The sequence below is a fragment of the Mytilus galloprovincialis genome, chromosome 1 (assembly GCF_965363235.1).
Source record: "Mytilus galloprovincialis chromosome 1, xbMytGall1.hap1.1, whole genome shotgun sequence".
NCBI classification, from domain to species: domain Eukaryota; kingdom Metazoa; phylum Mollusca; class Bivalvia; order Mytilida; family Mytilidae; genus Mytilus; species Mytilus galloprovincialis.
This window is the reverse complement of record NC_134838.1, coordinates 15,590,467-15,610,871: the sequence shown is the minus strand read 5'-3', so window position 1 is coordinate 15,610,871 and position 20,405 is coordinate 15,590,467. Positions and strand designations below refer to the sequence as shown.

Sequence of the window (20,405 nt, the reverse complement as noted above, 5' to 3'; positions counted from 1 at the left end):
TAAAAAAGTTAGAGCGAACGAGAGGACACCTCTGTGTTTTTATACAGAATTATATAGATATTGCATCCCCTACACACACAAATACAAACAGGTTATCAACTTTCAAGAAAACATTGTGCTCCCAAACAGAAAATTCAAACAGATCTTTCTTCTATAATTGTAGGGTCTTTCTACCTTAACTTCCCCATTCCAAGCAGTGCTGAATGTCTAGTTTATACGCCAACACAGCAGAAAGGACACCAATCATGACAGATCTTCCTGTATGACTGGAAACTCCGCTTTTCATATTTTTATACTTCAATCGTACATACCCTTGGGTATCATTGTAGTGGACATGGAAAAATGTGTTCCTGCAACTAAATAAAAAGTTAAAAATATAATAACTTTTTAGAAGATGTCAATTTCAAACAATATTTTATTATTTTAGTAAAAAAGTAAAAAAAAGTATTAATTGTAAATAATCTGTGAAACAAAGGTATTCGATCATTTGATTGATAAAATTATGACACTTTCCAACTGTGACTTAAAATGCAAATCCTCTTAACCAAAGGAAGATACCATCAAAAGTCCCGACTGACGTTTTATTATATAAATGGTTGAAAAATGCTATCGTCGAACGAGAGAAATCTGAAACTGGTCTGCGACAAACGGCAGTAATCCGAAACTAGTCTGAAAATTAATTATCAATGGTAAGGTGCATCCTTATCTTACAGTTATCAGACATAATGTTTTTAACCTGTCAAAACCTCATAATTTGTAAATAGATATTTAGTCAATCATGCAATAAAACGTCTTGATTAAGATAAGGGCAACATGAACTTATACATACAATGACAACTAGTCTTTGTTTTGTTTTAATGAATTTGTATCTGCTTTTTCATCAAACATTTCTAAAAGTTTAAAAACAATGCCTTCAAAACGTTGCATGGAGGTTTCTTAAATTACTTTTCAAGGGCGTTAAAGTGTATATGATTTAATGATATATTTAAAATTGAAAAGTTTAATATAATTAATGTTTAGTATTTTTTAAATGCGACCGGGGTCTATTTTAAAATGTCAGAGAAAGTGTGGAAATGGCAACCAAGGTTTGTTTCACCAACTTTGTTATTAAAAATGAAATATGCTGAAAAAGAAAATAATAACACTGGATACGATGATTTAATTCGACAAAAACCAACCATTCCTGAAGATTACAGAACACCACCACGCAATTTAGGACCTGAATTCATTTATCAAAAGAAATTTCAAACAAGTGAATTGACAAGTCAGATTTCTTCTTTGAAAAATGAACGACAAGAAGATGAAAGGAACATGAGCCAGAATGTACATTCTCTCCCGGTGAAAATTAGGTAAGTGATATAAAGAATATAGATTCACATTTTGTCGGTGTATTTATATATTTTAGTTGCCTTTGTTCATTGTTAAAGGTCTTACCGCGACCCAAAGTTGCTTAAATCCGCTCGATTTGGACTCTGATGGAAATTTTCTCATTGACAATAATACCACATTTCCTTATGTTGTATTATATTTTTTACTCGCTGCTTTATTTTTGAAAAGACAAATGTCCTGATATTCGAAAAATAAAGATGAATCCTACAAATCTGTAAAAAAAACCATTTTCTCAATGTGTTAACTTGTCGCCTTATTTTATTGAAAAGACCTTTTTGGTTTGAAGCTCTTAATATTTTATGTATGTAGTTTCACAAACTCTGGTATGAAAAAAAAAGTAAAACCACAAAAATACTGAACTTCGAGGAAAATACAAAACGGAAAGTACCTAATCAAATAGCAAAATCAAAAGCTCAAACTTTTTATACGAATAGACAACAACTGCCATATTCCCGACTTAGTACATGTATTTACTTATGTAGAAATGGTAAATTAAACTTTGTTTAATAGCTAGAAGGATCCGTGTATTTTAATCAAAATTATGTATTGTTTTAATTGCTCGACGGTGATTGTCCAGTCGACACTTTTCGTTGCACTTTATTTGTAGTTCATATAATTTCCGGCGAACTTTTTTATTCCATGTTTAAAATTATCTGAAAATCTATACCTTTAAATATGAAAAATTATGACAATTGGAAATTATATTAAGGTACAGAAAATGTTATGCCACTCTACGAAACGATCGAAAAGCGGAAAATAGAGCAAAAGAACAAAAGAACAAAATATACCAATAAAACAATAAAACAATAGTCAGAAAAATATATCTCTTGTCTTATGAAAACTTAATTTACTGATATTTTATAGGGTAGATACTTGAAACCAAGGTATTCTTACATTAAAAGCTTCTGAATCTTACATTTTTATATAAAATTTATTTTAATTAATACTTTTCATGATAAAGAAAATTCGCGTACTTTTTCAACAATTTCGTTATAACATCAGGAAAGTTCATTAGTATTGATCAGTATTCCTTTCAATCAGGGTTGAAAAGAGTATTATTTGTCCATCGATCTGATGTTTTGGAATTAGTATGATTTGTTTCAGTTTGTCCACAGACGTTATACGAACAAAGATCTTTAATATATATATATGGGCGTTTTTCAATAAAAGCGTAACTTTCAGACCTAAAAAAAAATGGAAAATCAACTTGTCTAAAATTTAATTTCAAGAGTTATTTTGAAAACCTCTATTATAGACCTGTTTGTAAACAAAAAGTGCAATCTTAAATATTCTTTAAAATGATACTATTTTCATAATTTGTGTACTGTTTCGTAGGGGACTTTTGTCCCCTACGAAACTTCTTCCAAACACACATATTTTTTGCAATTTTAAATGTTTCCTATAGACATTCCAGTTTGTTTACTTTAAATACTAGAAAAATCTCATTTTTTTCTGAATTGGAAAATCATTTTTATCGTTAAAGATTAGACAGTACTTCACATATGAAGGTACAACTCATGTTACGTAGTGGACATTTTGATGCGTTACGTAGTGGACAAAACCGTTTCGTAGTGGACAAAAAGTTTCGTAGTTGACATCAACCCTATCATATGTTAATAAAAACATAATAAAAATTACATGAAACTAACCCTTGTTATTTGTTTTGCACGAATATAATTGAAAAAAGATAAAAAAAGACTGCATGGTAGTGGTAGTGTCCACTACGAAACGTTTTTCTCCCAAACTTGTTTCGTAGGGGACCGTTTCGTAGGGGACATATTCGCATGTTTTATTTTTTTCCCACAATCCCTATATTGTAATAGTAACAAGACTGATTTTTCATAATTTTAAAACCAGATACTGAAGGAGATTTGACCCGTTTCGTAGTGGACATTAACAAAAATACGGTATCACTATGGTCCATTTGATGTGCTCAATTTTTCTTACCAACAATTTAATTGCCGTTATAAAAGCATCATTTCTTTTGTAAGACCCTAATGTTTATATCTCTTGCAAAGAAAAATTACATTGATTTTATAAAACTGTTTATTGGCAAATTTTAATGACTTCGTTTCGTAGTGGACATTTTGCGAGGGACACACCTTCTGAAATTAAAAATCCTATATTGAAAGCTGTTTATTAAAATATGTTGGCTCTGAACATACTTTTGAATTATTAAAGAACTTATGTAAAGTAAAAATAACATTTATTTCTTCATTTTTTTACGATATTTTAGAGTATGAATGTTGAACAGGCGGTCTAGGGACATGCCATTTTTGTTGTTTTGGACCATTCAGGAGTCAATATCTTATCAATCCCTCTAAAAATAAACTGTTTCTTTGCTTAAAAATGTTAAATCTAATTCAATGTACTGACTGCACAAAAAATTACTTGCAAAGATCAAACATATTTTTTTTAAAGTGGATGGGACAAGAAAATACGTTTTTATTGAAAAACGCCCATATATAATCAAAATAATTAATCGTATATACTGTAACTATGTTCAAACTTAAATTGTCGAATATGTATTAAAAACCAACAAATTAACGAAATAAAGGATATACTTTTAACTTTGGTGTGAAGCGACATTCAAATTATGACAAATGATTTATTGAAACTGTAATTGAACCATAGACTGACATTTAACACTTGTTTAAGCATTGGTTTCAAAAAACTAGATCTATTTTGATGGCATTATTGTACAATAGAAACAATCAATTATATGTAAAAGGACACGAATCCAAAAGTTCAGCCTTTTCGGTCATTTTTTTTCTTTACATTACATTTGCTACAACAACATAATAACAAACAAACACAAATAAATCAGATACAGATAACGTATGTCATACACTTATCCACATTAAACAGCATTTCAAGAATCAAGTATTGTTTCTAATCAATTCGTCCATTCTAAATTGATTTTGTGAACAACTCTGAAATCTCTGGAGTTTTTTTTTTTTTTATATATATGCGCTGTCGATTCAATGCAAACTTTAAGTTTGTCATTTAGTACTTACTTCTTTATTCAATCAGTAATAACATTTTTGTAATAGTTTCAACCTTGGTGCAAGTATTTTGACACCTACATTTGGAATTAACACATGAATGTGTAATATATCTAGGAAACCTTGTACAGAATCAGCCTAATATGCAGAACACCAATCTGATAAGAATCGTCCACTGGTCGTTAGGCAAACAAAAATCACCAATCACATCAAAAATCGTCCTAACATGCATGGAATGTTTGCCAGTAGTCGTAAAGTAAACAAAAATTATCATTGCTATCTAGAATCTTCTGAATATGCCTGAAATATTTGCTACTGGACCTTAGGTAAACAAAAAACATCAATTATATCAAAAATCGTCCTGAACTTGATTGAAATATTTGCCACTGGACGTAAAGCAAACAAATTCACCACCCTATCGAAAATCGTCCCAAGATGCAAGAATATTTTCCACTGGACGTAAAGCCAACAAAAATCATCAATCTTATCAATAATCGTTCTAACTTGCTTGAAATATTTGCCACTGGAAGTTAGGCAAACAAATATCATCAATCTTATTAAGAATCGTTCTTACTTGCTTGAAATATTTGCCACTGGACGTTAGGCAAACAACAATCATCAATTTTATTAACAGCAAAATAAAAAAAAATGTGGCAAAAAGTATAAAAGGAACAATTAATATGAAAACGAATAAAAAAAAATATGGTTTACTGATTATGGCTTTGTTCCATATTTATTTTCAACTCGAGTATAAGATAACATTGAGCTTCTTTCCTTTGATGACAGTACAAAATATTTTTGAAATATTTGTATTTTTAACGTTTGTAAAGACAGATTGAGCAGTTCAAATCTACCGTCGCTATGGCAAGTTTAGAGGAGCAAATACAAGCTCTTGTTTTAAAACCACATGCTACGATTATAAGGAAATTGACAATGTCCAAAATAAGATTGTCTTATTTCATATTCCTAAATATTTAAAAATTAAGTTTACCAACGTGTTTGGACTAAATATTTACTTCTACAAATGAGACGGAAAAGGTGTATCTGCAGATATAATCTCAAGGATATATAAAATACTAGTTTCGGAATATTTTCGTGATCAAAGTTTTAATATTGATTTGCGTCGTGAATTTTCGTTTTATGAATGAATATAATCAAATCCGTGTATTTTTTTTTAAAACCTTTTCTTCATGAGTTAAAAGAAAGACTGTTATACATTCTTTATGCTCCTTTGATAGTAATTCTATCACTTGATCCATATTTGTTGGCCTTTTGGTTATAAAACAATTAAAACTTAGTGCTTTTGTAAAACTATGAATTAAAGATGTCAACATTTTTTGTTGAATCATTGTTTTCATACTATGGTAAAAGGATACAACAATATATTATTGAACTATACCATACAAGCTTCTAAGTACTTGTTAATATAGAGTTTTGTCAATTTTAAACATGGGCTATACATGTATAACTTTGAACTGCATTCCGGTGAGTGGAATACAATTACCCATAATATTTGCAGATTTCTGTGAAAATTCAGACGGTAAATAGATTTTTGCTTCCTAGTATAATATACATCAAGATCAGGTTACTGTAATAAATTAAAATGTAAATAAAAGTTAACGTTCTGTAGAATATACAATATAACATTATTCTTTAGTCTCTCAATACATACATTATTTATATTTTAAGATGACTTGCATAGTGTGTCAAATTATTGATATACCATTCATCGTATATTCTAAAACCTTCAAGTTTCTTTTCAAATGCATGTATGACGAGTTATATACTATAAACGTTCTCCGTGTAATTGGTTTTGAGTTTAATAGAGTGTTAAATAATAAGGATTATAATAATTGAGACCTCAATTTATCGTTGGTCGTTGATTTGTCAAAATTTCATTGTCATTAGTTAAATATCACAATTTTAATCGTCGTAAGATAAATACTGTCTTGATATAAAAGATTTATCTGGCAAACGGTCCATACTTTAATTCGTACGACGTATTCATTGTTACAAGAATACAGACCACGAGTACGAAACTTGCATTGAAACAGATTCTTTATGTGAATATTACAATGGTGAAATGGCATCCTTTTCAGGGATTATAATTGCAGATGTTCATTCTGTGAGCAATTTTTAAACACTTGACAATTGATAATACAAATATTTTATATTTTTGGTCAGATAGGCCAGAGAGGATTATATTTCCTAATAACTGGTTAAGATGAGAATTAAATATACATATATAAACGTTAAAACTTTAAGACGATTAATTTGTGTTTCTACATACAACTAAACGAATCAGTTTTTAACGGTGACATTGATTAAATAGACTAGAAATTTGGATATGAATAGGTCTACATTGTAATAAATGTAAGTATATTTTCATGGATTTTTCATTCACAGAGTTACATATTTAAAATATTTACCTTTTAAATTTAAATTATTTGGTTCAAAATCGTCGAAAAGTGTAAAATTAATTTTGATCATGAATTTGCTTGTTAAACTTCCATAAAAGATTTGAAAACATCGTTAATTTACCCAACAGAGCGAGAAAATGATACTTTGTGTTTTGATATATTAACTTTTCACCGTTCATGGTGTTTAATATAAATAATACGTACGAGAATAATCCAATGCTAGCTGGATAGAAAACTAGGATTGGAAAATGTGTTTCCACGAAGGTAAAACTTTAATTTAAAATGTTTGAAGCATGCATCATATTTTTTAATTTCCGTTTTTTAATGTTGTATCTAGAAAAAATGTTGACAAGAAAATCTAACACTATGCTAATACCACTATCCCCTCAAACGGACTTGTACCATTGAAAAGTTAGATTGAAAAATACTTCTCTAATCGTGAAGCTCAGTCATTCTACATGACGTTACCAAACTTACCATCGTTTGCAAATATCTGTCAATATTTAACGTGTTCATATCATCTGATCCACAACTTGATACCTTGTGTTGTTTTTGTTATTGTTTTAGTGAGAAATGGGGGGTGTTGTTGTTGTTGTTATGTTTATGTTTGCTACGTGTTTTTTTCTCACAAATACGTAACGGTATAGAGTTTTCTCATTCTTGATTGAAGATGTACTGCAATATAGTTTCATATCCTTTTCCTTTGGTTTCTAAAGAATAGTTTGTAATAACACGAACAACACGACGGGTGCCACATGTGGAGCAGGATCTGTTTCCCTTCCGGAGCACCTGATATGATCCTTATTTTTTGGTGGGGTTTATGTTGCTAAGTCTTAAGTACATGTTGTACTGTTAAATCAATCATCCTTAATCAGAACGATAGTTGTATGTGTGAGTGTATGCGAGTGGGAGAGAAAGGCTTTTTATTTTTACTTTATGTGATTACATGCTTGTTATGAGCCCTATGATTAGGAAATAAAATATCTGTATCTGTATCTGTATCTTAAGTATTCTATGTTGTGTCTTGTTTTTTGTCTGGTTGTCTTTTTTTCTTTTTTAGCCATGGTGTTGTCAGTTTATTTTCGATCAATGAGTTTGAATGTTCCACTGGTATCTTTCGCCCCTCTTTTGTCTCCTTGGTAATCATACCACATCTTCTTTGAATCGTATAATCGTTTAGAGCTTCATGACCAAAGTTGGGTTGGTTTTTTTTTGGGGGGAGGGGCTTTCTAAACAAGATAAATAAAAGGAGATGTAAGCTACATGTCCTTCGTATTGTAAATGGAAAAACATCTTGTCTGCCTGTACACGACTATCTATAATAAAAACTAATTGTGTCAGTTAGTTTTCTAGTTGATTGCTTTGAGACCCTATATAGAATGGCTTCCTTCCTTACTGAGATATTCCGCGTTGCGCTCACGCATCTAGTACTTTGCTCTTCTTGGATTAGTATTAAAGAAATGATGATGGCTTGGGTAGTGAGGTCTCATACAGTTGTTTATTGCTGCAGTATTTATGTTGAAAGCTAGCTCTTGTGTGTTTTTCGTTGTCCATTTGACGTATACCTACCTACCAACCTCATTACTGAAGTTACCTATCCGCATCTGTCTTGACTTATTTTGACGTCTATTACTGAAGTTACCTATTCGCATCTGTCTTGACTTATTTTGACGTCTTTTAGACTTATTTTGACGTCTATTACTGAAGTTACCTATCCGCATCTGTCTTTACTTATTTTGACGTCTATTACTGAAGTTACCTATCCGCCGCATCTGTCTTGACTTATTTCCGAAAATGTGAATAACCAATCCTAGACCTGAGGTTTTTCAGCTGGGTAGTGTAAGTTTCATTCAGAGTTATTTCGACTCTGAGATATTTGACAGTGTCGCTGGTTCTCATGTATGTCCATGTAAACAAATGGTGTAAATAATCATTGTTCTTTACTTGTAAAAGTTTTTTTTTAAGGTAAAATATTCAGTACATTTTTTTCTATAAGCAATACATATGGATAAATGTTTCACTTTGTTTTTTTCTGCAAGCAATAGATATAGGTTAAGTGGATTGTTTTCTGTGAAATAAACAATTACAAGAAACGAGACAGACTGCATAGAAATAGATTACGTCAGGTATGACTGGCATAAATAGTACGACAATAATTCGATTTAAAGTTATTGTTGTTTATTTTGATAGTTCTACATTTCTCTCTTTTTATTACCATTTCGAGTCGTTATCGGTCTAAATCATGCTAAAGTTACCATAATCTTTTATTTACGTTAATTTTTAAAGATTTATATCCGTCTTTATGTTCAAACATTGCGCAATAAAGAATATGTTGATAATTTGACACATAGTGAAAGCGACTCAAAAGGAAAGAATTTTTGATTCGTAATCCCCGCTTTCTGGAAGCGCGAAATAAGATTAATTGGTAACATTATATTTTGAACTGGTAATCTTACTTATCATTACTTTTATCTTTTTATATTGGTATTCGATTATATTGAGATATTTGAAATTTTCGGATATAAATAAAATATGTAAACTTACCCATAAAAGTCAAATATAACCGAACCAACAAACAACCTAGTCAAATCTATGTCAGGAAATAAATAAAAAAATGTCTTATGATATACCTGAGAATTCAACGTCCTGTTCTACTTTCACGTCTTGTATTACCAATTATTACTTCTTGTTCGATGGGAAAAAAATACTTGCTAATGTTTTGGTGCGTTCTCTTTAGTTATTGATCTTAAAACAAATTGACAACTAATGATTCCTTGAAATTTTGGTAAATAGGCACTATAAATGTAATTATTTTCACTAGTTTGACCAGGAAGTCTTCAAACAGTAGTATCTGTTATATCCCGATCATTACCTTTCTAGAATTTACCAAGAATCCATGAAAGGCAATACAATTAGAGGTTCCTAATTAAAAAATTAATCTCGAATTTAGCAAATAAAAAAAAGATTTGTCTTCCATTATGACAAAAAATTGTAAAGAACGAAAGTATGAAATAAATGAACCCTCAAGGCAAATACTCATAGTAGCTACACTTGTGTCAATGCGTCCTCCCTTTGACCCGTCCGTGTACTAGCATCATGAAAATGTACAGCAAATGTACATGTTTTCATACGTTCATTACTTTCGTCAGGCAATGTTATTTAAATGAACTGCCATTACGATAAAATTGTATGGATCGAAAGCTGGACATAAATGGGCATATACTTGCAAGTGTTTACTGTGTTGCAAATTTTTATTGAATTTGAAAAAATAATAGTTGACATTGTAAATATTAATAATTAATAGAAATATGAAACAACAAGTTATTATCCTTTGATATTTAAAAAAAATGAAATTAAATGAATATTGTATAAACTATCTACATTAACTCTGAAATCTGCGTCTCCATTATGCAAATTTCACCTATATACAATTGATTTTACGTGAAATGATACTGCTTAAATATTTTTTGCGGAAGTTTGTGTTAAAATTTTTACTTTCAAATTCTAAATGTTAATAATTAATATATCTAATTTCAATATTCTATAAAAATTAAATAAAATACTATTTATTTTTTTCGAAATGTAATCAAGCGATAATCACATTTTATGATGGCGTTTCCACGTTTTCGCGCTTCATGCAAAATTTGAAAGTCGCTTGATTTAATTCGGATTTTTTTCACACTAGGAAGTGACCTTTTTAATGTTGCTTGTTCAATTAAAAAGTGGTATTTAGATGACTTAATTGAGACTCTTTGCATTGGTGTTGTTCTCTTTTGGTATGTTTCACATTTTCAAATTTGTCCTGTATCATAAAGCTTTTTGTACAGTTTAACTGTAAATGCAGCGATGCCATGCAGTTGTAGCGTCGACAGTGTTCCTACTATGCATGCATTACCTGTCATGCAAACATAATTTGAAAATATCGCGAGAGTGAATAGAGCACAATCGGTAAATACATCTAGCAGTTGAACTACACCATGAAATGTTGAGAATAAGAGAACTTCCGTGACATAGTTCATCAATAGTCATCAATATAGTATATTTCTTACTAAGTTCCTGCTACTAGGGTTGTACCAATTATAAAGCTTTCCTGCTTAACATGAACAATCAGGTGTCAGAGGCAGTTTCTGGAGCCTTTATGTAAACTAACTTTACGGTTGCTTAGGTTTGCTTATACTTGCTTCCGTCCACTGTATTTAAACTTTGGTGGATAGTTGTCTCATTGGCAGTCATACCACATCTCCTTATTGTTATATTGTTATATTGGGTCTCATCTCTTTTAAAATGTATGTTACCATAATTGAAATATGGATTCCTGGTTTCGTCATGCTCGATGACAAATGCTTCGACATAGCACGCGAATTACGACAGATCTGAATTTTAATCAGATTGATCCGTGTCTTCTGCTTTTGCGTATCAGTTATATCAGTAGTTATATAATCACCCCATAGGCAATTAATTAGTCGTTTTACCTAGTCTTGCATTGCCCTTCTGATTTTCAATTTCCGTGATAGCTGCAATTATTCCATGAAAACTAATATCATGCATGCGTATGGTACACATGTACTATTCGAACGATTTCGTAATTATATTAGCGGGTTTTTTTTATTCCTCGATTAGAAGTATTATCTAAATATTCTACTATTTACTGTTTAAAATAGTATTTTAAATTTTATCAATCTATGTTGTCACGTACCCTTGTTTAGTGCACCCTTTATTTAATTGTTCTCTGGAATGAAGTCAAACAAACTTATAAACATAATCTAATTGATCATATACAAATAACCTAAGCTAATAAAGGAAAGTAAATGGTTCAAAATAGAATTGTCTGTTATTTTCGGCATAAACAAATAAATGCCGAAGATCGGTTTTCCTCGTAGTTAAACAAGTAGTAGATGACTCTCTCTTGTGGTCTCTTTTTTGTAATTGCGTTTTTATTTGATGATTCGGAGTACCACTACCAGATTGTGTTAACCCCACTTTCACTTTGTATAGTTTTTTATCTGCGCATGTGTTTTTAGTTAAAATGAGAGTTCATTATAACTAGGTTAAAATGTCTAAAAAAGAAATGACATGAAATTATTTGAAGAAAATATATAAAAGTAATGTTTTACCAACATCTTTGACAATATAAAGTTTATTGGTTATGTTTAGTTTATTACTAATTTTTTATTAGCTGCACCATCTTAACCAGTGTTTGTGTATTTTACTGTTTCTTAATAATTTAATCCGCTCTGAATTCACTAGTGCTGTTGACAACACAAAATTTAAATTTAACTTTGTTTAACCATTTGATTAGAATGTATGAAGATGCATCGTTTGATGATTGTGTCATTTATAAATTGACTGAATAAATGGTTGTGTCGTTCATAAGTGAACTAAACGACTTACAAACAATTTATTTAGTTCACCAATACCTCTCAAAAACAATCTAATCAATATCCGTTATATAACCGCAATACTCTCTTTTCTCAATTACTTTTTTCCGTCACTGGTATCAGGCTTGTTCATTTTTCACATGATACACACATTTGAATAATTATATTAACAACAAAGTTTAAGTTTACTTTTGGTTAGTTAAATCTCAATTGAAGTTTATTGAAATTTTATTAAATGCTAGGTACATATCGTAATTATAAGGTCCAAGACGTTTGAGATTATTAATATTATTTACCTAGTTTATTTATCAGTTCCAAGCCTTTGACATAGTACGGATACAGTCATAAAAGCAAGGCACGTTGACAATTGTACATTTAAACTATAAAAGCATTGTTTTCTTTCGTTCTATAGTTTCAATATATATTTACCACGGGACATGTATTTACGGAAGGTCTCTCCTAGTTTCACACGTTCTCTATCTTTGAGGAATGCTTATATAAATGTTGATAGTTTAAAATTTCTCAGGCCTAAGCTTCTGTGGATATGTGAAAGTTTATTGAGAAAATTTATCAAAATATTACTGCATCATCAATGAGATAGGACGACAAGTAAAAACCCATTTATGATGTTCAGGATTATGATAGTTCATAAATTTGATAACAATTTTCAATAGATAACAGGACGAGAAGAAAATAGTTTTGAAAAGTATACAATTTTTGATATTGGATAAAAATGGCACTTCCTCTTATAACGAAACGACAAACGTAAGTACAACAATAATTACAAAGTCCTTGGGACAAGCATTTATTACTGTTTGAATTACTTAAAAAAAAAAGAAAGATTTCTGTCATGAAAACAATTTAGTGTTATTCATACTTTAAATACATGATGATTAAGCAATAAGTTTTTTAAACATGTAATTTCAATTATATCATTTTATTTTCATTTTGATAACGTGACGAAATGGGGAGGAGATGCAATTTATTTCCTGAACAAAAACCATCTCCTAGAACTGCAATTGATTCTTCTGATTATTGAATTTTTGTCTCCTTCTCTCAATATCATATGAAAGAAAACAATATAATGCATTTTGACTTTTGTGGGAATAAAATGCGTCCTGCTCTGTTCTATTCTAGTCCTATCTTACTGCAAGTCAGTTTACTTAAGATATCGAAACAATAAGAAAGTTTGTTTTTGCATATTAAAAGCCGTTAGAGTTAAAGTGAAACCTTGTTCCCATTTTACTGGTCCTGTGTCGCCGTTGGACTTCGACAGGTACTGATTTCAAACACTATGATCAGTGTATAGCACTTCAGTGATATATTACGTGTTACATGGTAATAAAAGAAATCAGTAAAATTATTTGAATCTATATGTAGCTATTAGGGTTTTTCCACGTCTTAGTTTTTTTTGTTTCCCCAATACTTAAAATAAACTTGATTCGGCCTTTTATAGCTGACTATCCGGTATGGACTTTGTTCATTGTTGAAGGCCGTACGTTGACCGATAGTGAACTTGTTTCTGTGTCATTTGGTCTCCTCTGGAGAGTTGTCTCATTGGCAAGCATACCACATCTTCTTTTTTATATTGAAACTTTTTAGACTACAATGTAAAAATAATGCGATGTGGTATGATTGCCAATGCAACAACTATCCACCAATTCTAAACTAAGGGTGGAACTTTTTTTTGTCTTTGATTCAATAATGATGTACTTTTATTCGTATGCAACATAAAACAATATCAATTCTATGTTTTTCAATCAATACTATATTAATAAATTACGAACATACGTTTAAAGATCAGCCCGGGTCATTACCGACCAAGCATTTCATCATGATCGTACGGATACCTTCAACACGTCATAACAAATCACTTATATAATTACATTTTATCAGATGTATCTTTATTTTGTAAATAAAGGTAATTGATTTAATTTGAGGATAATATTTCCATATTTAATGTTTTTAGTCATTATAGAATATTTCTTTACAAAATGAATTAAATAAATCGTAACATTGAATATTATATTTCATAAAATGATAATTTACAAATGTATGTTTATGTAGTCCCGTGGTTTTTTGAAATCTTAGAACCATTCCTACATACTGTGCGTTATTATATTCATCATGGTCATCCTGTGCTTGTTAATTCTTATTTTGAGCTTTAAAAGTTGCACTAGCTACGAGATATATTAAAAAACCTAAGTATGATTATTTTTTGAATCATTAATGAAAGCGAAATAGTGAAAAAATAATTAGCTTTTATCAGCCAGTATGGTTCAATTCTGTCAAATTAAACTAAAAAACATTAATGATGAATTGTTCACTTGCAAGTGAATAATTCGACCTCATTGAATCTGTATTCATGTGAACTTCAATTTTATCCCTTAGCTTGAGATTGATATCGCATGAAATGTGCGTGTTCGGTTATCTAAAGGTAAAGAATGTCAACATTGAAAGTGAAACAAAGACAAATCATTTGATTGACTGTTACGATCCACAAAAAATCAATCATTCTTATACAGGTTAAAACTTTGATAAGCATAAATTTTTATTCTATAAAAAATTACACAGACCTAGAAAAATCCATTTTCACGAGTTCGCTTTCTATTTATGTCTCTATCTATGTTTATATCGCTTTAAAGACTTAAAAATACACGAAACGAAGCTACATATTATCGAACCCTTGTCCTGTAAGTTGTTTAATTTTGACTTTTATAATTAATATAAATGTTTAACATGGTTATAATTCAAATATGAGAATTTGAGTCAAATCGGGGAATATGAAGTGACAGCTAGTACCCATTTGAAGAAAAGAAACCAGTACAATCCGTTTTACGATAAATAATGAACTGTTTGAATGATGTGTACTCCTTATATTAGATTTTTTGACTTTCATTATAATATTTCAGTTGCTTTATCAAACTACAAATCTTTCAAGGAGAAAATACAGAAATCCCAATCATTTTTATACAAATTCCGTGAATTTCCAGTTTTTATATACATTATATAATCGTGGAGCAGTCATCCTCACTTTATGGTTTGATTCATGTAGCTCAATCTTTACTGTGTAGTGTTTGCGTCAGTTGATTGTCTATAGATACAAGAAGATGTGATATGAGTGCCAATAGTCTTTTGTTTTGTCAATGGTTATGTTTGCCTTTCTTAAATTTCTAGTTTCAATGTACCTTTTGGTATCGTTTCCCTTTCATATACTTGTACGTTCTTCAGTATCACATTAGGGAAGAGAAATATGGTTGCATTTGGACGTGTTTTGATGCTTGGTATATATATTTAGTGTAGATTCTTTTTGGGTGCTTACGGACGTGTCAAAATTATCTGAAATGATATTCATCCCCAATAAGGTTGTATAAAACAGATTTATATGTAAATCGACCTGTGTTTATGAAATAATCTTCATCGGATTCGCTCGTCACCAAAATGTTTATGCTTTACGAGTATATAATGTATATACAATTGGAAATTAACGGTATTTGTATCAGTGTGTTTTATGATTTCTTTATTTTTCTCTCCCTGAATGATTTGCAGCTTGGGATAATAGCGAATGAAATATTATTATGAAAGTCAAATTTCACCTAAAGGGTGACATTTAAGAGATCATTGGTTTTGGAACCTAAACTTTAATTGTTATTTGTTGAAATATGTTTTACGTTACTTTTAGTTTAGCTCATATTTTTATATTGTATATAATGTTTATTTCTATTATGTAAGATGATGTCTTATTTTACAATGTACCAATTTTAAGTCTGAAAATGTTATATGAATATTTTTACTTGTCTGTATTTATTCATTGCATAAGCTGTTAGACGCATTTGTGGATACCCCATCCGCAGGTCCCCCATACGTAAAGGGTAGTTTCTTAATAAATATAGAATGAAATTCAAAACAGTGTGGCTGTGGCCATTGATTGACACATTAAATTCATCCATTGACTGGGACAATTTAGGTAAACGTTTGTATGTAACGACCACTGCTCACTATGTACTTTTTAAAGACACTTAAACTATGGGGTCACCAAAGGTTCTCAACACCTTAATAAAGTAATTCGAAAAATTAATGAGAAATAACACGATGTTTTGATTTATATCAATTATATAAATCAAAACATAAAGGTTATTCCTGATTAATTTTTCGAATTATTTTATAATTAAAGGCGTTAAGAAACCTTTGGTGACCCCACAGTTTAAATGTCTATCGTAGGTACGTCGTGAACAGTGGTCGTTACAGACAAACGTTCACGTAAATTGTCCCAGTCAATGGATGAATTTAATGTGTCAATCAATGGCCACAGCCACACTGTTTTGAATTTCATTCTATATATTAACCTTAGTGTTTACACACATATACAATTTTATAATTCATAAAAATAAAACTTTCAATTAAATTAAAAATCATTAAAATCATTTGAGGGAAGCACTGTTTGCTACATATATGTTTTGTTCGCGGACTGAGGGTTTCATTGGCACACCCACCATCTCCGTTTATCTATATTATCATCAGAATATACCAATTAATCTGTCAACGAAGGCCAAATATAGTTCAGATAATCATGTATAGCGTTAACCAATTTCAATATTTTGTTTTTGCTTTGAGTTAATCTTATTTATCAAGATTAAATTCTCATTTAACCCTGTCAGATTTTTTTTTATCAGATTTGATTTACTGTTTCTCATATAATTGGTTATATATCGATAATCGATGGTCTTTCAATTAATAAAATGGTGAAGACATTCTAATATGTTATTGTAAGATATCACATTTAATGTTTTCATTTTTTATTGTTGTTAAGCGTTTTATTACAGATGAAAAATGAAATTCTAGACGACACGAAACCTACTTTGTGCACTGATATAATCTTTTTAATAATAACCATTGAAAACAATTAATAGAAGTGGAAAATTAAATGAAATATCTAATTCAGAAAGGAAACTGCCTTTCACTTACAATCATTTTGATTGTTTCATTGTTGTTGTGTTTCAATGCTTTCTGTGATTGTCGTCTTTTGGGTCCTTGACCTTCTTTTGGGTCGTTGTCTATTCTTACAATTAAGGGTTATACTGATGTACGTGTTATGGAAGTACTAAGTTGTGCATGAAGGTCTCTTAAAATCTAGAACTAAATCCTTAATATTGCTTTTTACCGTTGATGTCATTCTGTAATTAGTAGTTTATAATCGTCAATGGAAAAAAGTTCGTGCACTCGATAACTTTTAAGGGTGATGCATCAAATACGATAAAAGCCAATATCTAATAACAAATCTCCCAACTCGGACTATGAATAGACAACTAATAGCTTAATCATGCTCCACAATTGTGCTATAGGTTTTACCTATATGAGCCTCTTCTGACACTTATTTCTTCTTTGGAACATTTTCCGGACCAAAGAGAAAGTGCTATTGATTTAACGAACTCCGGCAATCTCCTATTAATTATATCTTAATCAAGTTAGAAGTAAATAATTGTTGCAAAGTTGTCCGTGAAAGTCAATAAAGACAATTTTTCACAAAATGGTGTCGACAAAGGCGATAAAATTAAATTGATGATACTTCATATACACTTGATTTAATATGAGAGCATTTAATCAGTTTGTGCAAACATTTAATTTGGTGATACAAAAGTAAATTTAATCAGTTTTAAAACTAAAACTTATGCTTTAAAAGGCAATTTTAAATATCAAGATATAATATGGAGTTAACACATAGTCGACTAAGGTAAGTGGTATCTTCTCAATAAAAAGAACAAAAACATATAATATAAAGGAATAATATCATATGGATTTCTCGTGTTATTCTTTCTCGCTTAATAGTACAAATTTGCAATGTTTTTCATGCATTCGACGATCGCCTATTCTTAAAAGTCTTAAATGTCTGTGGATTTTTTTAATGTTTGTTTCAATCCTCTCTATTCCCAAGAAGTCTTAACTTTTTATGAATTTGTACTTGCTTGGTGACAATCAGCGATTTCTAAAATTCTCAACCCCATATATTTGTTTCTGAACAAGTGATTGGCTGTCATTTGCTTAACATACAGTGACAAATATTTCATGTATATTCAGTACGATGAATAGTTGTAAATAAGCCGTGCAGTACAAAATGAAAACAAGCAGATGATTACAATATACATTCTATTCGTAGACTAACGCGAGATCGAATTTACATCATTTCCAAAATCTAAAAAATAAGGAAATCTATATTTACCCAGAATTTGTTTCCTGTACGTTTATCAACATTTCTTGTTTGCTAGATATAGTTTTTCATATACAGAAAGCATTAAACTCAAATCACATTAGTTTTCTGATCATGTCTTCAAATGGTTTTCCTGTGATCAACTTACGGAGACATCCATTTTGTTTTTCAATTCTAACTAGAACGTATTTGGAGGGCTTTCGTTGATTTTTTTTAAAACGAGTCTATATTTTTCTTTCAGACAAATGACCTACAATGCAGCTGAAGATAAAGGGAGTATGAATAATGGTTCAACGCCTAGAAATAAAGAACGTCCCATCCTCGAAGAAAAATACTGGAGTACGGATATTGTAAAACAAGTTGAAACGTGGATGAAGAATCAACGATTTTCTGAACAATATGCTCCAAGTTCACAAAGGTCACAACAATATACACCACCAATCCAATCTGAACGAAGTCTAAAACGTAGACGAAAGAGACAGAGTCAGAAAGACGGTGAATCCGGCGGTGCATATACGGAAAGTATTAACTACACTGATTCTGAAATAGTGAGCACTGCGGAAAGTAAAGCAATTCAAAGAAAATTTATTGAAAAGGAAGACAAAAAAATCATGAGAAACAACGGAGTTAAAGTTTATCCTTCAAGAGTCGAGAGTGGACATACAAATCGTGAAAATATGTACAATAAAAGCATTGAAAGACCAAGTAAAAACTCAAGATTTGGTAGCATTCACGACGAAATAGAATTCCAAAAACGCTATAAACGAATATCCGATCTTCAAAATCATTTACAGTTTGTGAATGGAAGTTATCTATCAGGAAAAAATATATTAGTAGAAAAGAAACTTGCTCCTGTTACAGATTGTACTAGAAGATTTAAACAACTTAACCCATCAGAAATGTTTGCAATATCACCTCTTGAACATTTAAACATTAAAACAAAATCAAAACAGAAACATTTTCTTCAAGCAACACAAGTGTCACATAACAATAGATATAAATCAAAGAAAAAGCCATTTCCATGGCAGAAGTTTAAAAAGCTTCCTGATATTTCGCCTGACTCTAAGCCGCCGAATAAAGCATTAAGTGAAAGTGATGTACAGTTGGGTGATGAAATAGGCAGAGATACGGCACGGTCTGGATATGTTAGTAGCTTATTGAGTCAGGATGATACCAAAGACGAACGTGCTAAATCTGTTGTCACAAACAGTTCGTACGGACCTTATCAGGAAATGAAAGTTACTATTCATATTCGATACAAAAAACCACAATCCTCTCCGATAGACAAAAGCGAGGATGAATCTGTCAGTGAAACAAGTTCCGTTCAATCTTCTGAAGACAATACATCGCCTGCATATGATGGACGAGTGCATTCAGTAAATCAAGAAAAAACTACGAGTCGTGAAACCAAAATTACAACTCTATCACAGAATGATCAAAATTTGGTGCATAGCACAAATTTTCGTGGCTTATCAAGAACAAGCAATATGTCAAAATCAAGTAAAGAAAATTATAAAAACTATGAAGGTGGGACTCTTTCGTCATTAGTTATATCCGATCCCGTTTCTAAAATACCGAGACATTATGCTGGCAAAATAAGGGAATGATATGCAATCACATTGTTATTTATATATATAAAATGTTACATGTTAATGTGTTTTTATTTTTTAAAATAATTGAAAACTCTATTTTTTTTAACATTTATCTGTACCAAGGATTTGTAAAGTATACACATCCTGTCTGTAAATATAGAAATGATGTAGTTCTGTAAATACTTGAACTACGGTCTTCGCGGCAGTATCTTTGTATTGAGCATTTCTGAATTTGATTGTCCTTTTTAACATAATAGAGACATGCAGCAAGCCTGGTTAATAATGATATTAAAAGTTATCAAACAACACATGGATAATATTTTAAGACTGTATTTGCGCTAGACGCACGTTCCGTCTACAAAAGACTCATCAGTGACGCTCGAATAAAAAAGTTTAAATAGCCAAATTAAGTGCGA

General features: G+C 30.6%; 1 protein-coding gene across 5 annotated transcripts; it reads left to right on the top strand.

Moving 5' to 3' along the window:
• The first annotated feature begins 1,030 nt into the window (after positions 1–1,030).
• LOC143066968 (uncharacterized) lies at positions 1,031–20,050 on the top strand. Of its 5 annotated transcripts, none has more exons than XM_076239860.1 (2): positions 1,031–1,349; positions 18,639–20,050. In XM_076239860.1, the coding sequence occupies exons 1-2, from the start codon at positions 1,054–1,056 to the stop codon at positions 20,002–20,004; spliced, it is 1,662 nt and encodes a 553-aa protein (XP_076095975.1). In that variant the 5' UTR covers positions 1,031–1,053; the 3' UTR covers positions 20,005–20,050. The 5 variants fall into 5 exon arrangements, with proteins under 5 accessions (XP_076095975.1, XP_076095997.1, XP_076096007.1 ...); XM_076239882.1 differs by lacking the exon at positions 1,031–1,349 and adding an exon at positions 6,373–6,767; XM_076239892.1 differs by lacking the exon at positions 1,031–1,349 and adding an exon at positions 6,844–7,078.
• The last annotated feature ends 355 nt before the right edge of the window (positions 20,051–20,405 follow it).

Coding starts and splice junctions, on each gene's coding strand:
- LOC143066968 (XM_076239860.1), top strand. CDS start 1,054: ATGTCAGAGAAAGTGTGGAAATGGCAACCAAGGTTTGTTTCACCAACT. Junction 1,350..18,638: donor TCTCTCCCGGTGAAAATTAG/GTAAGTGATATA, acceptor TTTTTCTTTCAG/ACAAATGACCTACAATGCAG.